The sequence below is a fragment of the Epinephelus fuscoguttatus genome, linkage group LG16 (genome assembly GCF_011397635.1).
Source record: "Epinephelus fuscoguttatus linkage group LG16, E.fuscoguttatus.final_Chr_v1".
Taxonomy (NCBI): domain Eukaryota; kingdom Metazoa; phylum Chordata; class Actinopteri; order Perciformes; family Serranidae; genus Epinephelus; species Epinephelus fuscoguttatus.
Window position 1 is genome coordinate 1350562 of NC_064767.1, and position 19929 is coordinate 1370490.

General features: G+C 43.0%; 1 protein-coding gene across 2 annotated transcripts; it reads right to left on the reverse strand.

Moving 5' to 3' along the window:
* Window positions 1-12795: 12795 nt before the first annotated feature.
* LOC125903035 (G-protein coupled receptor 4-like) lies at window positions 12796-19835 on the reverse strand. Of its 2 annotated transcripts, XR_007451225.1 has the most exons (5): window positions 19774-19835; window positions 19201-19425; window positions 16449-16633; window positions 13545-16346; window positions 12796-13467 (listed from the first exon to the last, which is right to left on the reverse strand). XR_007451225.1 is itself a non-coding variant. In XM_049599626.1 (4 exons), exons 2-4 carry the CDS (start codon window positions 19408-19410, stop codon window positions 15794-15796), a joined length of 948 nt encoding a protein of 315 aa, XP_049455583.1. In that variant the 5' UTR covers window positions 19411-19425; window positions 19774-19835; the 3' UTR covers window positions 12796-15793. The 2 variants fall into 2 exon arrangements, 1 of the variants encoding a protein (XP_049455583.1); XM_049599626.1 differs by having other exon boundaries at window positions 12796-16346.
* Window positions 19836-19929: the final 94 nt, after the last annotated feature.

Below are 19929 nucleotides of genomic sequence, written 5' to 3' on the forward strand. Positions count from 1 at the left end.
TGTCAAGAAAAGATTTTGAAAATATCAGTGAACTTTCAGGTTAAAAAAAAAACAAAAAAAAAAAAACACAAAAATGAAATAATATCAGTAAGATATCTAAAAATCCAGAAAAAAAAAAATAAAAGAAGTTTACAAACAACTGAGAACATACACTTGAAAATATTAATAAAATATCTGAAAAACTTAGAGGCAAAATCCAAAATAGCATCAGGTCTGTGGGGGTTCAGCTGTCTTATAGAATTATGTGCTCCACTTTATTTTATGCAGTAAAATATTTAAAAAATATATGAACAGTTTTGAAAATACGCAAAATAATATCAGTAGAATATTCAAGAAATATCAAGGAAAGTTCCCTTGAAAGAATTGGTAAAATATCTCAAGCCTATCCCAGCTGATACTGGGTGAGAACATGTCAGAGCACCTGGAGGAAACCCACGCTGACACTGGGAGAACATGTCAGAGCACCTGGAGGAAACCCACGCTGACACAGGGAGAACATGTCAGAGCACCTGGAAGAAACCCACGCTGACACAGGGAGAACATGTCAGAGCACCTGGAGGAAACCCACACTGACACAGGGAGAACATGTCAGAGCACCTGGAGGAAACCCACGCTGACACAGGGAGAACATGTCAGAGCACCTGGAGGAAACCCACACTGACACGGGGAGAACATGTCAGAGCACCTGGAGGAAACCCACGCTGACACGGGGAGAACATGTCAGAGCACCTGGAGGAAACCCACACTGACACGGGGAGAACATGCAAACTCCACACAGAAGGGTTCAAACCAGTAACCCACTGTGCACCGCATCTGGAAAATGTCTGGGAAAAAAAAAAAAAAAATCAGCAAAATTCCAAAAAACAAACAAACAAAAAAAAACCTAAATAAAAAAAATTCAAAGCTGCAGTAAGTCATCTGAAAAATGTCTGAAAAATGTCTATAATCATATTGTCTTGTGGGATTATGTGCTGCACTTCATTTTAGGTGGGTAAAATGAAAGGGAAAGTAACCTGTAAAATATTAATAAAATAACTTAAAAATATCTGGAAAGTTTCTATAAAAAAATCCAAAACAGTTTCAGCAAGCTATCTGAAATCTGAATATTTTAAATATAACAGGTAAATATCCAAAATAAGATCATTAGAACAGATGAAAAATATCAGGAAATATCAGGGTGGGAAAATATCAGTAAAGTACAGAGTATCTGTGATTTGTGTGGCTGATCCTGATCAAATAATGATCACACACACACACACGCACACACACGCACACACGAAGCTTTGAAGTAAAAATAGAGCAGGAGAAGTTGCTCTGTCTTTTCTCCCAGCATGCTCTCCTCCTCCATTAAAGACACAAAAGGAAGAAGAAAAACAGAGGATCACTTCCTGTCACAGGAAGAAGAGTATTTGTACAGAGTGGCATCAGTACTTTTACTGCAGTGAAGTACTTCCTCCACCTCTGCCCATTGGTTTATATTTCATAATACTAACTCCGCCTCCTGCTGACTGCATAAGTGCTGAGAGTCAGCTGAGCTAACGCTATGGCTAACCTGAATGTGACTCAGCACGACACACACACACACACACACACACACGCTCCCAGACACACACACACACACACACACACACACACACACACGCTCCCAGACACACCCTTGGCTGCCTCACCCCTCAGTCTCTGATTGGCTAACAACCGGCGCCGCATCTATTTTTAGATCCCATTTCATTTCATTTTTTCCAGGACGGGTGGGCCGACACATCAGCTGCAACTTTATGGGATGCTGTGGGTTACCGTGGCAATGAGAGCTGACAGTATTGATCAATACTAGCCATCAGCCTGCACTCACACACACACACTGTAATCTTAACTTTACTTTTGTTTTTTCAATTTTTTCCCGACTCAGCATCAGACACCTTTCACAGCGGTATGAGACGCCGCTGGTTGGCATCAGCTTGAAACACTTCCTGTAACGACGTAACTTAAGGAGCTGGGAAGTCTCTGTAGGGCAGGTGGGACAGACGGGGGAAGGGTCCAGCAACACTACACTTCCATTCTGGAGCCTGGTGTTCACTTCCTGTGTGAATGTAGAGCCCAACCATGATGTTTTTTTAAACCTAAGTACATGCTGTTGTTGACGTCCCAGCGTTGGTAGCAGCGTCCTGGGAAAAAAAAAACAAAAAACTGTACGCATCAATCGGTCAGAAAGTGTACATTTCTTGTGGAAACAGATTTTGAGGAGACACAGTGCATGAAACTGGCCTAGATCGACAGGATGGTCCCGGAACATCAGTAACGAACGAAGGAGGATACCAAGCACGTCATATATAGACGTAAGCGGCGCTGACAAAGTTGGTGATATGTTACGAGTTGGGATGAGAATAGGTTGGAACATCAGTGTGACAACGGCTCCAACGTTTGATGTTTGTGTGGTTGGAAAATCCATCCATCCATCCATCTATCTTTATTTTTTTTCTTAAAGCCCCTACAAGGAACTTTCATTTTGAGTTGATTTTGGCGACCCTGTGGACAAAAGCGGTAGTGTTTTGCCGGAATGAAGCCTACATTTCCCATGAGCTCTAGTGCGTATTGTCGTAAAGACGCTTACCTGGCTCGCGCATGTGTTTGTTTTGGGGATGAATGAAACAACAAGACGGGAAAACTTTGCCCCCGCTCCTATCAGGGATCCCAGCTCACCTCTGCCGCACCCCAGCTCCACCTCTCCGGCGTAAGCGCCACCGCCGCCAGGGTAAACGCAGCGGTCGGCTGGTAAGGCTGAAGGCCTGTTTGGCGAGCACTTCCACGGCCTCTTGGACTGAGTATGGAGTGGTGCCTCGCCTCTTTATTTCTCTGCACTTGCTGGACCCTGTCGACGCCTGGCTGGTACCTGTCATCGGCCCGGATGAGGTGTTCCAGCCCCGCGGCCCTTGCTCTCCTCGTCCCCGCTGGCGCGGGGTGAATCTGCGCAACCTGCGGTCTCTGTGTGTGGCTCCCCGGACAGCTAACGCCGTGGACCCACCGGCTCCTGCCAGGATTGGGCTGGTAAATGCTAGATCGCTAGCGAACAAAACGTTTATCCTGAAGGATTTCCTGACTTCCCGAGGATTGGATTTTCTCTGTGTGACTGAGACGTGGCTGACTGTTGGTGAGTCCAGTGCTTTCACAGAACTTTTACCCGATGATTGCTGCTATTTTAACTCCCCGCGGACATTGGGTTGAGGAGGAGGAATAGCGACTATTTATAAGAGTCACTATAAATGTAAGCAGCTAGGTGAGATGACGTGTGCCGTCTGAGTGTCGTAAATCGTTTTGTCCTGGAAGCGACCTGGGCGGACCCAGAGACAGTTTCCTAAAGGTATGGATATACACTATATAGAAATAGCTTATCTTCACACCGATGGTCTCATTTGCTGTTGTAGGTCACGCACAGACATCAGCAGAAACCAGAGACTTTTGCATGTCCAGTTAAAAGTTCCTTGTAGCGGCTTTAAGCCTTCATCAGTGTCTGCTTAGGAAAAGTCTGGCTCTGACACACCTTGTTGATGACCCTTGCTGCACCTGTTTAAGGGACATCGTTTCACTTTAAATGTCAAGTGTATTTCTAAATATCCATTTATTTATTGTAAAAAAAAAAATAAAAAAAAAAAATCAATGAGTGAAACTGACAATTGTGAGTTGGTCAAGTGGAGCCTGGTGTCTGGTGGGTGGGGCAGGTTGCCTCACAATATAATGGTAGTGAAGACACTGGAAACATCTGTTAGATATTTAGATGGTTTTGTCATTTTGCTCAGAAGCACGAGTATGTTTGATTATAAACCCTCATGCTGAAACAGAACAATCTGCCTGCTCAGCTGTCATTGATGTATTAAAACAGTTTTAATAATCTGTACCTACCACGAGCAGAGCGTCTCTGCACTGAGGACACTACTGTATACCTGTTAAAGCTGGGCGGAGCTGAGCTGTTGCTGCGTCTGCAGAAACATTCATGTCACTGCTGTTAGGAAAACTAAATGATTACAGAGACAGGCACGTAGCAGAACTAACACACACACACACACACACACACACACACACACATACACACACTCGTTAAAACACTGCACCTATCAATTAGCAGGCTGGTGTTGGATTCCTCACTCTGGTGATTTGGAGCGAGCTGTACAGCCCTGAGATCCTCCGAGAACCAAGCGCTCCTCATAGATAACAACAGCTAACACCTCCACACAACCTTTAAATCTCATTTCACACAGTTTACAGGGCTGGACTCAGATTCTGTGGGATTTTAGATCCTCCAGATCACAGCTGCCACACCCTGTGAGGTCCAGTATTGTGATCATAATGTTGATAAAGACTAAGGCACAGTTTGAAACACAGGTTTGTGTCTGTGTGTTGTATTGAGTCTTTAATTGGTTGTTTTGCATCTCTTTGTGGTTATTTATTTTTTTGCTGAAGCTCTAACTTGATTTTCTTCAAGCACTAACTGACAAACTCTGCGTAACACTGTCAGACACCTTAACAACTACTTGAGCCTGTCACTGGCAAAAACAAGCACTTGTAATGGACGTAGATCGGCGATGCACAACTGACCTATGGCTAAGCCCCGCCCTCAAACGCGATGAGCCAATCACAGTGCGTATAGCCATCCCCATACACTGGGACATTCTCTGCCTGGACGTCCATTGAAATGCATTACAGAAAGTCAGTTTGTTGGGTTTTATGAGCTTTTTCTGAGATTTGAAGTTTAAAAACGGTCAAACGGTGTGCATGGGGTACATGCAACTCTGACACAAGGTATCCTGAGAGGCTGGGCGACCAGGTGTATTTTTACACTTTAAACCACATCTCAAGCGAGAAAAGTGTCTCCTTTGGATAAAGTTGTGTGGTAACGTTAGACCACAACATCAACTCAACGTGAATAAGATTAACAATGATGTCTACATCTGTTCTAAGGTAAGTCAACATTGTGTTTGAGGCAACATATTGTCACTTTGCTGCAAAGAAATATAAAGTTATCTTTAACATCTCTAGCTAACGTTAGCTAAAGTTAGCCTAACGTTAGCTCCTAGCTGCGTTGTTCATCATGTCACCTTGTTTGCTGGGAGTTCATTAGCCTATTTTGTTCTAGTTTTGTACTTTGGTGATGGTACATCATTGTTAGCTGTTGTCCAAAGGGCTCTAGTTAAGCTAACGTTAACTTCTGGAGCTTAGCTTCATTAACTTATCTGTAATGGCAGAGATAACAAAGGTTGGCAAACGTTATGCTGAATGATTCAGTGTAAATACTGTAGCACCAAACTAACGGAGAGACACTCTTGGTAAAGATGGTAAAAAGGCCGTTATCCTTTTCTCATATTCTGAGCCAAAAACCTTAACTTCAGTGGCACTTTAACTTGTTGTCTTTGATGGTGACGGCAACCAGATGCGGTTCACAAGCGTACACTGTGACCTGTAAATTTTGGCTTGTAATTTAAGCTTTTCATCGACCTTCTCAACAATAAAATGATGAATATATCCCTCCAATGCGTAGTTTAGGCCCTTTTGGTTACTTCTCAATGACATCTGATCGTTATGTCCCCAAAAATCACTCATTGCCTCCTGTGAAATGCCGTGTACTGTGACACCTGCCATAGCGCCAGGCACTGAATGTTGATAGTTTAGGCTGACCAGTGGCTTAGCGGCGGTGACGTCAAGAGTCATGCAACCATGGAGTAGTCATGTAGTCCGTTAAAGCCTAACGTTAGCTTTTTACTTCTGGCGATCGCATTTAAGCTTCAAATGCGGTATGAAAGGTGTTCAAATGTGAAGATTATCTCACTGAACAAAACCTGTAAGTATCATAAACTTGTGTTAGCCACAGAGCTTATTTTCAGACATAATCCAAAACGCAATGCAAAAATCATATTCACTTTCTCTTCCGGGAACCAGTGCGATGCTAAACTTCCGGGTTTTGACATCAGCCCTGGCACACTCCATATCGGACCAATTTAAAAAATTGCTGTCTCCATTTGTCACTGTGACATGGAAAAACAGGGTTTCTCTTTAAATGTTCACTGAATTACTTATTTTTGGTTCTTGGTTCTACATAGGTGGAAGTTTTATTTGTATAATTTGATATCTGTTTAAAAAGTTGAATACGTTTTATGAAGCATCCCTGTAATGCTGATGGAAGCAGAACAGCAGGAATAGGAACTGATCACAGACATGTTTTAAGGAGTAAAACCAGTTACGTAAGAGTGTTGGTGTGTGTGTGTGTGTGTGTGTGTGTGTGTGTGTGTGTGTGTGTGTGTGTGTGGACAAAGTTCTCAAGAAAAGCCAGTGACACACACTGAGGCAGGGCGGCAACAGTTATTAATGAGATGTAAGAATGTATAAATGTTTGGTTGGTCAAAGTCAAAGTCATGTTTATTATGGGGCGTCTCCTAGGCATCCCTGCGCTGATCTCATTGCTGATGTTCCACTCAGTTATCTGTTGGCTTTCTTTGGCTTTAAGAAAGTGACCTTTATTAATTATATCAGACAGGAACTCCCCTCTCGTCACCTTGAGTCATTTGGTGACATTTATGCACATTAAATAAACTTGTCACAAAGATGAGACATACAGATAACGTGCAGGTGTGGGACGCCACATCCTAAATATTTTAGTCTGATGTTTTTGTTGTTGCCTAATGTTCCACAGACTGTTTTTCCTTTTCTTGATGCAAATGTAACATGCACACATTTTGACTTGGTTTCTGGCAGGTGTAGCATTTGCAGTCAAACTCTAACTAATGTGAACATCACTGCTGTACTGCTGAAACAGTAAAAAACACAACTTTAAAAGAATGAGTTAAATTAGCCTCGTGGACATTTACACATCTTTTCAGTCATCTTAATTTTCACTCTGCATCTTTAGATAAAGACTAATGTTAGCAAACAATTCAGGATTGAAAACCTCTGTCAATGTTCCTGTTTTACACCCTTAATAACAAAGATAATCGTACACACCACTGTCTGAATAAAACATACAAACCGTATCCTCAGAGAAAGGTCACATCTGGCACGTCTTGCATAATCTACACACGTTGCTTGATGCCTGGTGGACGTGGCAGGAAACGTGTGGTTGATAACCGCAGTGATTAACAGTCTTTATCTTTATGGTTGTTCCAAGAAATGTTTAATGTGGGTATTTTTTTTCTTGAACAGAAAATACAAACATAACTTTCCTTCATGTTTTGCACTTGTAAATCTAACAGTCTTTATTTACAACAGTTGATGCTTAAAGTTTGGACAGTTTCTCCATGTGATCTGTCTGGAGTATAGCATGACGTCACACACCCTCTCTCTGTGTTGATCTCCAGCCCCTTGTTTACAAGCTGGTCTGGCTGCGCGTTCATGTACATTCATTAATTATGTTGATCTGTTCTGTACAACATCTATTGCACGTCTGTCCGTCCTGGAAGAGGGATCCCTCCTCAGTTGCTCTTCCTGAGGTTTCTACCGTTTTTTCCCCGTCAAAGGGTTTTTTGGGGAGTTTTTCCTGATCAGCTGTGAGGGTCATAAGGACAGAGGGATGTCGTATGCTGTAAAGCCCTGTGAGGCAAATTGTGATTTGTGATATTGGGCTTTATAAATAAAATTGATTGATTGAATTGATGTGAATTGCTGCCTCCTCCCTCCTCTCAGAGCCCTTGGCCCTCCCTCCCTATAAAAGGCTACAGCCAGGATCTGACATTACCTCTTAAGAAACAACGGTTGTTGGCAAAGAAGTTGTCGGATAAAGAAAGAGACAGAACTCGGATTAACATTGGCCTTGCGTTTCCAAGGTGGAGAGCACTGTGAGAGCTACAGGGGCTACAATCTGACTCGGAGCTAGCTCTTCTTCTCCTGGACAGGTAACGTTAAGTAACAATATGAAGTCAGATCTCTGTTTTAATTAGTGTTACAGTAACGTTAGGCACATGTCGCTATGTCGATTCAATTAAATTTAATGTTATAATCGTAGCATGGGTTAACGTCCGGAGCTTGAGTTATTAGCGGCTTGGTCCCAGCAATGGGTCAGCCGTTATGGTTGTGTTAGGTGAGTAGCCCGGCAGCCCAGCTAACATTTGCAATTAGCATTGTAAAATGTAGCCAGGCTAAAACATCGCTCTCACTCACGGAGAAGAGTAGGAAAGTTAGCTCCCGGTGTTAGCACTAGCTGGGATCCGGCGATGGCACTAGGCGAGTCAACTGAGCTGCAGGCTCGAGGGTGTAGTCAGACGTGTCTGTGGCCAGTGTACCCTCAAACAACAATTTTTATGATATTTTAGAAACACATGTTTTGAATATCTAAAGAATTAGCACTTTACAAATGATGCTGAGTCCTTGAAAAACTATCGGCTTGTTTCAAAGTCACGTTTTAAGTAAAGTTATTGAAAAACTTGTCTACCAGCAACTTAGCAACTTTTTGAAGCTAAACACTTGCTCTGATAACTCTGAGTCAGGTTTTTGGCCAGAAAAAAAGGTCTATCTGTTATTTAATAGGCTTTTCTGTGTGGTTATGTTGTTGTGGCCTTATGTCATATTTCAAAATAACAGCAGTAATACTTTTAGTAAAAAAAAAAAATAGAAAAAGATAAACGTTTTGATTTTTGTTCTTCCCTCATTTGTGGCGCCCCCTACAGATGACGACGCCCTTAGCATTTACCTATACTGTCTATGCCACAGGCCAACACTACTGATGTATCAGTTTACAGCGCAGCCAAACAAACTCAGTTTTAGGGTTACCCCCTGACAGTTGACCAGAAAGGTCATTAGTCTGCAAGATTTCATTGGTCGCTAAGTCACAGAAAACAAACAAACAAACCTGAAACTCTGTGTGAATTTAATTTGAAAGGACAGACACAGGAAGTGTCCACGCTCAACAGTCAGACAGGAGTCAGGTACCGTCAGATATTTTTCCCTTCTTCTGTAGATATTCAGTCTGATAAACATGGAGACATTGATCATGTTAGTGCAGGGCTACCCAGAGCTGTTCCACAGACGACAGGCCTACACACTTATAAACAGCTCCTGGAAGAAGATCAGCTCTGCTCTCAGGATTTCAGGTTCACAGGCTATATGGTGCTTGTTAAGGTTGCTTAGCAACCTCAGACGCAACCTGCTGCTGTTCTCTTGAAAGATGGCACAGAATAGGCACAGTAGTAGCACCCAGCATCTGACTTTGTGTTTAAAGACGTGTCATGTCTACGGGCCCTAATTTCCAGGGCTGGTACCTGCGGTTATTCCACAGGCTAGTTAAAAACATGTCGGGCAGGAAATCCAAAGTGTGGGATTCCTATTCAAGTTGTTTAAATAAAGTTGGTTAGTTAAAAAAAAAATTTAAAGATTTTTTTGGGCATTTTGCCTTTAATGGACAGGACAGGTAAGTTTTGAGAGGGGGAGAGAGAGAGGGAGGGATGACATGCAGCAAAGGGCCACAGGCTGGAGTTGAGCCCGGGCTGCTGCGGCAACAGCCTTGTACATGGGGCGCCGGCTCTACCCTCTAAGCTACCGATGCCCCAGCCTTTACCCATCTTTCCCTGACCAACTGCCATCTTATATCATTCTGCGCACAGTGCAGTTTAATTAAAAGAAAAAAGAGTAGGTGACTTGACTGAAGAGTCGGAGGTGTGCAGCCTGCAGCTCTTAATCCAGCAGCTCACTGCAGCTGCTCTTTTTCCTTCTGTTACTCCCTGCAATGATTAAAAGTAATCCACTGTCAGATATACTGAACACAAACATGACACATTTTCAATGATCACAATGCTAACTTTGGTCTGACCAAACTCTAGGACTACAATTTTAAATAAATCAATATAATGAAGGTGCAGAGTGTCATAAGGTGAGACACTCATTTTGTTCAACATTATTGAAGGCTTTGAGTTTAGGTTTGTATTACTGCAGGAAGGTTATGATGCCTTTTTACACTGAGGTGAAAGGGAATAAGTTAAGGGAAGGAAACTGATCAGTCCCTTCACTTCCTCTTTTACATCTTGCTCTGCCCACACTGACATGAAACTGCAATGAAATACATATATAAAAAAAATGCTGTTTTAATTCTCCTGGGTTTCCATTAGCAGCAGGAAATCCTCTTCCACATTGGGTTTGAATACAAATGGACTTGGGCACCTTAACTCTTGTCCACATCTTGTCCAAGAGTTCTGGGTCTCTCGGAGGGCTCGCTACTCCTGTGTGCAGCACTCAGGTGTGCTGACCCTTGGAGAAGATGGGCAAGTGTTTGTCTTCTATGATGCAATTTTTTTAACTTGTAAATGCATTGCAAATATCCTGTGTGTGTGTGTGTGTGTGTGTGTGTGTGTGTGTGTTTGTTTAGGTGTTGTCTGTGAGATGCAGTGTGCAAATGAGCACACATCAAGTCAAGTCCTCTCCGTATACAGGGTCCTGATAAGGCCAGTCAGGTGTTAAATTATTATCATTCCCCACAGAAATTTGTTTCGCTTATTGCGTCCTTCAAATCCGAGACCTCACAGACTCTACTCGTCATTCCACAGCCAAGGGTACCAACCCTGACTTTCTGCAACCACCAGAAGTGGGAGTAACTGTCATTGTTTGCCAAGTTTGGTGCCCCTAGCCCCTCCATTTGGTAAAGCAGTCATTGGCCCAATCCCAAACCGCTCCCTACTCACTACCACTTCACTACCGAGTGCCACTCCAAATGGAGTTCCACTCGCAGCCGTGGAGGGCACTCCTGATTAAGGTGGAGGGTATAAAAGAGAAGCCAAACAAGTGGGATGCCCTCGCCACCTTACTGGGAACAGGAAGGAGCCATTACCATGGAGATGGACAGACGCGTTGCCTGTGCTGCAGATGTCGTGCTGTTTCACAGGCTAAGAGGAGCAAGAATGGCATCTCATAAACGACAAAGGCATCTGCAACGTGTCACTGCATTGTTGTATGAGCAAGAGGTAACTACTGAACTGCAATCACTGCAATATATTTCAAGCCTGTTAGATAAGGTTACATGACTCCTGCCATTCCATAAATATTTTCCCATGTCTGTCGCTACTGCAGCAGATCTGAATTTCCACGGCTCAGGTATCATTGACGTATTTTGCTGTGAGGCTACATGAAGTGATAATAGACCAATAAAACACAGGTGCATCTAAAAAATAGAACATCATGACACCGTTAATTATAATAACTTAATGTCATTCAAAAAGTGAAGTCAATAATGAAGTCCAGGGTAGCCTATATACAATTTTCTTTCCTGGAATAACTGACAGAAAATATTGAACTCTTTCACCATTTTCTAATTTCTTGACATGGACCTGTATAAATATAACCTGGCCATTGTTGACAGTGCTATTAACACTGTACATCTTTGATGTAGGCTTCATTATCAATACAGCAAGCAATATGTGCTTGAATAAATCAAACATTAACTATGGGAAGCAATTATTTATTTATTTTGCAAGTGATGTCTTAATTCAAACTGCCACTCTGGTACATGTTATCTGTTTTGATTTGGGACTTGATGAGATCAAGTTATGAAAATATATGTCCTGTATTTTCCTAGGGACATGGAATGCTGTACATGCAGCTGAACCCCAATATTCCAATCTGCGGGTGTACAATGATCCAGAGACCTGCCTCAAAAGAGATCTCCGGCTCACCCGGCAGTCTGTGAACCTTTTATTGAGGATTATCCACAGTCTGAGGGACCATAGCTGGGGCCAGGAGTTGGAGGTCCTCATGTTTTTATACAGCCTGGCACACGGCCTTTCCCTGTCAGTGGTGTGCCGTGCCTTTGGGGTCCCCAGGTCCACCGTGCACCGGGTAATTCATAGGATAGCTGCAGAGATCAAAGCCAAACTGGGGACACTCATCTCACTGCCATCTCAGGACATGCTGCCAGACATCGGTATGGGTTTCTGCCAGCTTGCCTGAAGTCCAGTTTTCACCTGTGCTGCTGGTGCAATCGATGGCTGTCATCAGAATCAAACCACCAGGTAACCAACATCGTGCCGATTACATAAACTACAAGTTATTTCCATCAATACAACTGCAAGCCATCTGTGATGCAACTGGCAGATTTCTGGACATTTTTGTGGGGTACCTGGGGTCTGTGCATGATGCCAAGTTCCTGAGAAATAGCCCCATCTTCAGCCAGGCACTCGACCCACCAGCAGGGTTTTCCTTCCTGGCAGATGGTGGCTATCCATGTCTGGAAAAACTGATTTCACTCGGGTCGAGTACAGGAGCGTTACAACACCCATCATTCAAGGGCATGTTCAACCACTTGAATGATGAAAGCATGATGGAGGGCCACGCTTTTCAAGGCACTGGAGGTCAGTCCAGCCTTTGCTCCCGATATTGTTGCCTGTTGTGCCTTCTTGCACAATCTGTGCCTTAAGACAGATGACATCTTGGAGATGGAGGACATCAAACCTGAAGACCATCCAGTTCCCCTCCATGTCGCACCTGGCAGAGCTGAAACATCTGGACATCACATCAGGGAAAGGATAGCTGCCCATCTGTCTGCACCTGCAGGAGCATGATTATTTATGAACATTTCAAGGTCATTGTGACCTCCACATTTTGTGGAGGGCTTTGTTTAATTCTGTGAAACAGTTTGTGTTGCATTTTTATTGTACGAAAAGTGCTATATAAAGCAAGTTTGATTTGATGTAACCTATTATGTACTGATCCATGCACATCTAGAATGTGTCTCTTTCCTTTTTGCATTGTCCCTGACAAATAAACCAGTCCATGAAACAAGGTCCCAGCACAAATACTTTTATTTTTGCTATGAATAACTTAAATTCACTGGACAAAATTATAAATTCCAAGAAAAAACAAAAGCAAGATATTTTTTGGGCATTTTAGCCTTTAATGGATAGGACAGCATGAAGGGGGAAGAGAGAGAGGGAAGGACATGCAGCAAAGGGCCACAGGCTGGAGTCGAACCCAGGCCACTGCGGCAACAGCCTTGTACATGGGGCACCTGCTCTACCACTAAGCCACCGACGCCCCGTTTACTCTAAGACAAAATAAATTCCAGCATATTTCATTGATAAAAATAAAAAAGAAATCACATTTTATCCACCATTTTCTCAAGTGCCGAAACTAAACGTTCAGTCTGTTTATTGAAGTCCTCCTGTCTCTGGTCCTCTTTTGCCGACTCCTTTTCCAGGAATTGTAGGACACCCTCACGTGCATGTCTCCTCCTTTTGGTGGCTGGGGAGAGTCAGGTGAGGGGCTCAGGCCGGGTATACGAGCTGGGCTTGAGGGGCAGATGAGGGAGAGGGAATTAGAGGGGTCAGGAGGGCTCTCTGCAGGGGAGGGAGGGGGAATGGTGGGGTCTGGCAAGCATGATGACACAAGCACTGGAGGGGATATTGAAGGCCTTGCCCCCAGTGCCTCATGCATTTCAAGATAATAAGGCCAGGTGCTTGGAGTGTCCTCTCCCCGGTCAGTTCCTGACCCTGTTGGGGGCTTTCTCAGTTCCTGTGGGTAATAATATACAGTATGTTAGCTCTCAGCAGCAATAACACTAATGATTAACCAGAGATAACATGATTCACCTTATTTAAGATTTTCCCACTTTTTGGAGGCCTGCTTGTGGGACATGGCGTCCTGCAGCCCCATCTCCTTAATCACAAAGCTATTGTACAACGCAACATAAAAAAGGAGAGGAAGATGCTTGTCTTTGGTGTAAGAACCTAGCTCATTTAAGCAAGGTAAAGCTGGGCTGCTTTAATTGTACAGCACACTTTAAACTCAAGACAATTCAAAGTGCTTTACATAAATAAAGAACAGACATGAGGACAGAATGTAGAAGCAAAACAGTGCAATGTGAAGGACAAAACATTTCAATAGGAATTGAAATGGGTTAAATCAGGAACAAAATATGACATAAAATTAAACATAAGAGTTACAATGTTATATAATTAAAAGAATAACCTTGTTCATATTTTCTACAAACAGGATTTACAAAGTGCCATGTGAAATTCCATCCATTCATCTTCTCACTGCTTCATCCTCTTGAGGGTCGCGGGGGGGCTGGAGCCTATCCCAGCTGACATTGGGCAAGAGGCAGGGTTTACCCTGGACAGGTCACCAGACTGTCACAGGGCTGACACAGAGACAGACAACCATTAATCAAATACTTACGCCCATGCCTGTTTTGCAGCATTTCTCTTCTTTGTGAAGAGGCTGTCATTTTTCATTCTGAGCTCTATCAGCTGTTTTGTTTGCTCCACTGTCCCTGTAAACACATAATATCTCAAAACATGAGATATGAGGTAGATGATGTTTATTTATACATACAGGTATTTGTGGGTTTGCTACAAGTCAAGCAACCTTAGAGACAATGTGATTATCTCCTTTTAATTTATGTTTTTTGTTGGTGATCTTTTAACTCTACATATTCTATGATTTAGTTTGAGATGTCAGTGTGAGGGAAATAACTGTGTGTGTTTGATCTAAAATACTTGAAAAAGTAGACAGAACTTATACTTGAATGATGTTTCCTCCATTGTCCGGATGTAGTTTCTGCTGAAACCATTGGGGAGTCTGCAGTGGTTTGACAAGCCACTTCCACTCAGTGGTAATTGGGACGGTCCTTAATATGGTGGACCTCAGCGTGAACGCACAATCGGAGGGGTAGTGGATAGGGTTGGGGGGAGGGACTGGTTTGGGATTGGGCCATTGTCTCCAACTCATCCTCACTGTGACCTCGTCACATGTCCACGTTTGGTCATGGACTTTCCACGTCCACATATGACGTCCAAGGTACCCTGGGTGTGTTGGTTGTTGACGTTCTGGGACGCCGTGTCAACTTCAGCCTGTTACATGCATTGTCTGTTTTCAAAATACACTTCTGTTTTCACAGGAAATGTACAGTTTGCATACAGTCTCTTTGCCACCTTAACTTTTGTTGTCCTCCTGCCGTGTTTTCCCCTCACGCTGACAAGCGCCATTAAACTATAACAGCAACCAGCTGCATATCATGGTGACATTTAAAGACGGCTTTTTTTGTCAGTGTCCCTCACCACGAGTCACTGCCCAAGCTCCGGATTTTGATGACTTGGTACTAAGACTGGGTTCTAGCCTCCAGTTCAAAAAAAGTGTTTAAAGTTCTCATGTGAGCTGAAAAGTCCTTCCTCCAGATCATGTCTGGGAGCTCATTTTCAATGTGAGTGCAATAAAAAAAAGTCTGTTGTGAAGGATTTTTTTGGTCCAGCTCTTCGTATCTGAAGGTCTGATCAGCTGGGGACCAACACCTTCACTTGCATGGGGCATTTTAAAGATTGATGAGGTGGCTGTTAATGCCTCGTTTCAACACAGATTTGTTTTATAACTTTTTTGCCACATAGTATACAGATTATGCCCCTAGTGTCAACACAAGCAAATTCATCTTTAAAAGGATGGATAAAAATGCCACTGCAGAAATGGCAGAAAAGGTCATTTTGACTGATTTTCGCAGTCCAGTCTCAGGAAACATGCACATGGATTAGAACAGAGACAAAACAGGAGCACTCATGCATGGCAACAAATGACTTAGGAAGTTGGCCTGTCAGGTGTGAAGCAAAGGTTAAATTTTTTAAACATACTTGGAACAGAAAAAAGAAGGTGGAGTTTTGCTAATGTGGGAGATGATGGATGTTCTTATAACAGTTATTGGACTTTGGTTGACTTGCAGATGCACACAGAGCAATGTCAAAAGGAGGCGCAAGAGCATGTTGTCCAACATTTTCCAAGTTTTTAGGACAGTGAGGTAATGGGGCAGAAGGTTGGTCACTTCACTCAGCCTTTCACTCCCCTGCTCTGTCTACACCGAGCACGTTTCTTCTGTGTCTTTTTTATCCGTGGAGGTGACCTGACCCTGCTCTTCCTCTCCTCTCATCCTCCTACAGCACAGGTGGGCCAACAGCTTGTCTACAACTCCTTTCCTCATGAAGACATACAGGACCAGGTCTGCAAGAGGACTGAACCGAAGGAATGGCAGGTGTAAACCTGAATCATGGACATCATGATGTGAAGGTCTGTATAACAGTCCCAGGAGCCGAATGACCCAGGGGCAGAACAGCACGGTGTAGTTTAGGAGCACCAGAACTAAAGTCCCCACAATTCGCCGTTTTTCTTTCAGAGGAACAGAAATGGCCGCAGACAGAGCTTTGAGGGTTCCAGCCAGGAAGAAGATGAGCAGAGGAAACGGGAGGAGGAGGAAGACAGTGCGGAAAACGAGTGCATGCAAGTCAGATGTTAGCCATGTGATAAGGAACTCGATTAAAGATAAGGCCCAGACGAACATGGAGACAAACAAAGAGTACTTGATGCTTCGTCTGAAGCGGTACCACAGCGGGCAGGCAATGACCAGATACCTGGAATACAGGAGAGATGGAGTGCTGGTCAGTCAGAATATTTGTCACATTTCTGGCTTTCACAGTGTTTCTTTTACCAGTGCTCATGCACACACCACCTACCTTTCCAGGGCAATACACACCATGAAGCCAACACTGGCCATCACACCAATGTAGTAGATAAATGTGGAGACATAGACTGCAGATGTCCTGGACTTTGCCACCCAGATCACTAAGCAGCACATCTGGATGAGGTCAGAGATCAGGAGGTTGATAACATAGACTGGAGCCACATGGTCCTCTCGCACCTGCAGTTGGAGTGAGAAATGAAAAAGGTTGCAGGGACTATATAAAACATCCTGACACAAACTAACAGCAGATCGCCACATAAAAAAAACAAACAAAACAACTGATGAAGGCTACGATTACATTAAAAGCAAATGTGTTCCAAATCTAATTTTTTGCTCTCATTTGACACAGATCTTATGTTATCAAAATAGTGTGAACAGAGAAATCGGATTTTTTTCAATCAATCTGATCTGGGACACTTTAATATGTGGTCCTGATACATCTGATACATATCCGATCACCTGCCACACGACTGCAATGCGAATGTTCATATTGGAATTCATGTGTGTTTTTCGCAGGCAGTTCTCATGAACTATAAATACATTTTCAAATGAAAAGTAATTCACCAAAATTCTTACACATCCCATGTAATGATGAACCATGTATTTGTTAAGGCTGCGATCACATGACCAATGTGCTGACGGGAGTGAAGACAGAAGCAGAACCTTCAGGAGGCAGGTAGAGTTGGTGGATGTGTCACAAAACACAGGGCGGAAGCGTGCGAACATGAGTAATTTTAAGGTACATCGTAACCATGCTTTTACACAGTAGTCTTTACTTGCCTAACCTTAACTTAACTTCACAGGGCATTAATTTGAAGAATATCATATGCACCATCGTATGAGTACACATTGTTTTTTCCCATACACCCATGGTTTTTCTATGTCAGAGAACAGAATGAAACAGAAACAGAATGCTGCCGTAGCCCCTCTGCTGCTGCGGTACGCTGTCCCAGTCACCAACCAAAACTGCCCAGTTGTTAGACACTTTCTGGTGGGGACAGCTCGTCTACGTGCTGTGACAGAGTTGTCATAGAGCACTGACGGTGATATTGGAGATTAGCCCTGGACATCCTCAGGTCTAGAGGATCTTTAATGAAATTCACAACTCCTCCCACATCCACACCTCTCTCCCCACAGAACTACAACAATAGCTGCTTATAAAGCTACCGCTATGGCTTCTCGTGTTTCTTTGTACCTCTTACCCTCAACCTATAACGAATTATCATCTGATCTCTGCAGCAAATCATTTGGGAAATGAGGCTTGTGCCGCTGTGACATCAATTTTTTGCACAGATGCCTGCCTTGTAAATGTGCAGTTTTTTTGTTGTTGTTCTAGTGTGCATGTGTGTGATGTTATTGGTCGCATGTGAGGTGTCTGAGAGCAGAGATTCATTCACACCATAGACTGTATATAAAAATGGTTGACTTGACAGCTTGCCAAAAATGAAGCCAAAACATCTGGATCGTCCCCTGGTGGCTGGGTGCAGTATCGGTTAGGATGGGAAAGGGGCCAAACTAGAAGATCAAACTATACGTCTAAATAACTTTAAATTAGGGTTAGGGTTAGGGTTGGGGGGGTGTTTACTGATGTATTACCTAACGTTGCGGAGCACTTTTTTTTAATTCCGACACCACACAGTCACATCTACAGTACACACACAATAATAGAGATGCATTAATTTTGTGGCTGTTAATAAAGAGATTCATGGGGTTGTTTGTTTCGTTCTCCTGACCTGCATGTCTTTTGACGCACTGGTCAAGAATAGCGCTCCTATTTCGTTGTTTTCATTTAGTTTTTAATGACATAAAGGCTGTTTCATATTCTATTCTCCTCCTCTGTATTTATTTATTTTTCTACCTTTATATAATCACGCAGTGATTGAGGTTAAGGCAAGCTCAGCGCCAGGATGAAGTTACTGAGGGAGCGGTTAAAAATTACGAGGGGGCAAATCTTTATTATGCAACATAGGTTCACACAGTGAGTTATAAAGAGAAGCAGATAATGACAGCTCGCTGGTGAAACACAATAAACTGCACGTCTTCTTTCATGTTTGTCTCATGACAGATGGAGCTGACAGACAGACAGATGGAGCAAGCGGTAAATTGGTATGATAGCTGGTTCAGGGCATATTCGTCCATTTATGAATAAACATGGAGTGGAAACGCTCATGCATGTGCACCAAGCTCCTGTGTTGACATCCCGTCGCTAGGCTACATCTTCTTCTTCTTTTTTTTCTTCTTCTTCTACTGTTTAATGGGGACCCGCGGGACCCAGCGGGACCCAATCCCAATGCAGCCCTCTATGTCAGAGTACAAAAGTTACCCGAGCCATGGCCCCCCTGGCCCCCCCGGTTCCGCGGTCTGTGCTGTGGCTCACACTGATGTCCGATATGGGTCACTTCAAACATGAATGTGAACAGTGTGAAAAAAACTGGAATTTAGCACTAAATGTTCTTGTTTATTTTTATCTTATATGTTTCATATATGTATTGCTTATGAAATGGTATGTTCTTGGCACGTATGATTTTATCTGCTTTGCCTTTTTAAGCACACTGAGTTTATGCTTGTTGTATGTATGTATGTTGATGTCACCAAAATGCTGTTGCTATGGACACAACATCCTGGCTGCACTCTGTTTTGGACCGCAACACTTACTAGATCGCTGCGATGATACAGATTTCTAAATTTCCACAGGAAAGCTTGATAGTTCTTAACATACCAGTTCTTGATAATTCTTTACTTACCAGTGAATACAGAGCGTAGATGGCCAATAAGGTCAATGGAAAACCGATCCAGATCACGATCCATGCGATCACATATGAGACTGTTGTTGAAACAGTTTTTATCTTTTTAAACTCTTCAAATGTGGTGTAATTTGCATGGTCATCATAATAGTAGTCATACAGAAAGGTGTTATTGAAGTCGTAGCTGTAGTGGCTGCCGAAGAAGTCCATTCTTCGCAGTGTGACCTGTTTAACAAAGCAAAGGGCAGCAGGTGTGTCAGCACCTGCTCATCATCTCATCCACTCATGCTGCCAATGCAGGACAATACATATGATATTAAAACTGAACCACTGAGAGATGCTTGGCAAAAAATACTGTGATTACTGTTTAAAACATCATATATGCCTCTCAATGACATGCGGAAGACAGTTTGATAATTATAAGACATGTTAATAGAGCATGTACACCCACGGGTTAAATGACAAGCATTTTTTGTGTAGGAATAAAACCCAAAGGAATAATAAAGACAAATAAACATGTTCAAGGTAGTTCCTGATTTATGAATGCTAAACAATTAAATACTTTGAACTTACTGGTTAAGTGCTGCTGTGCCACGGCTATAAAGTGTAACATAGACCACTGACTGGAAGTTATCTGCAGTAGTGACAGGGAGAGATAAATTGCACAACTCTGCTTCCTCCTTTTTTTTTTTTTGCTCACTTTTATCTGAAGCAGGCAGCACCTCCTTC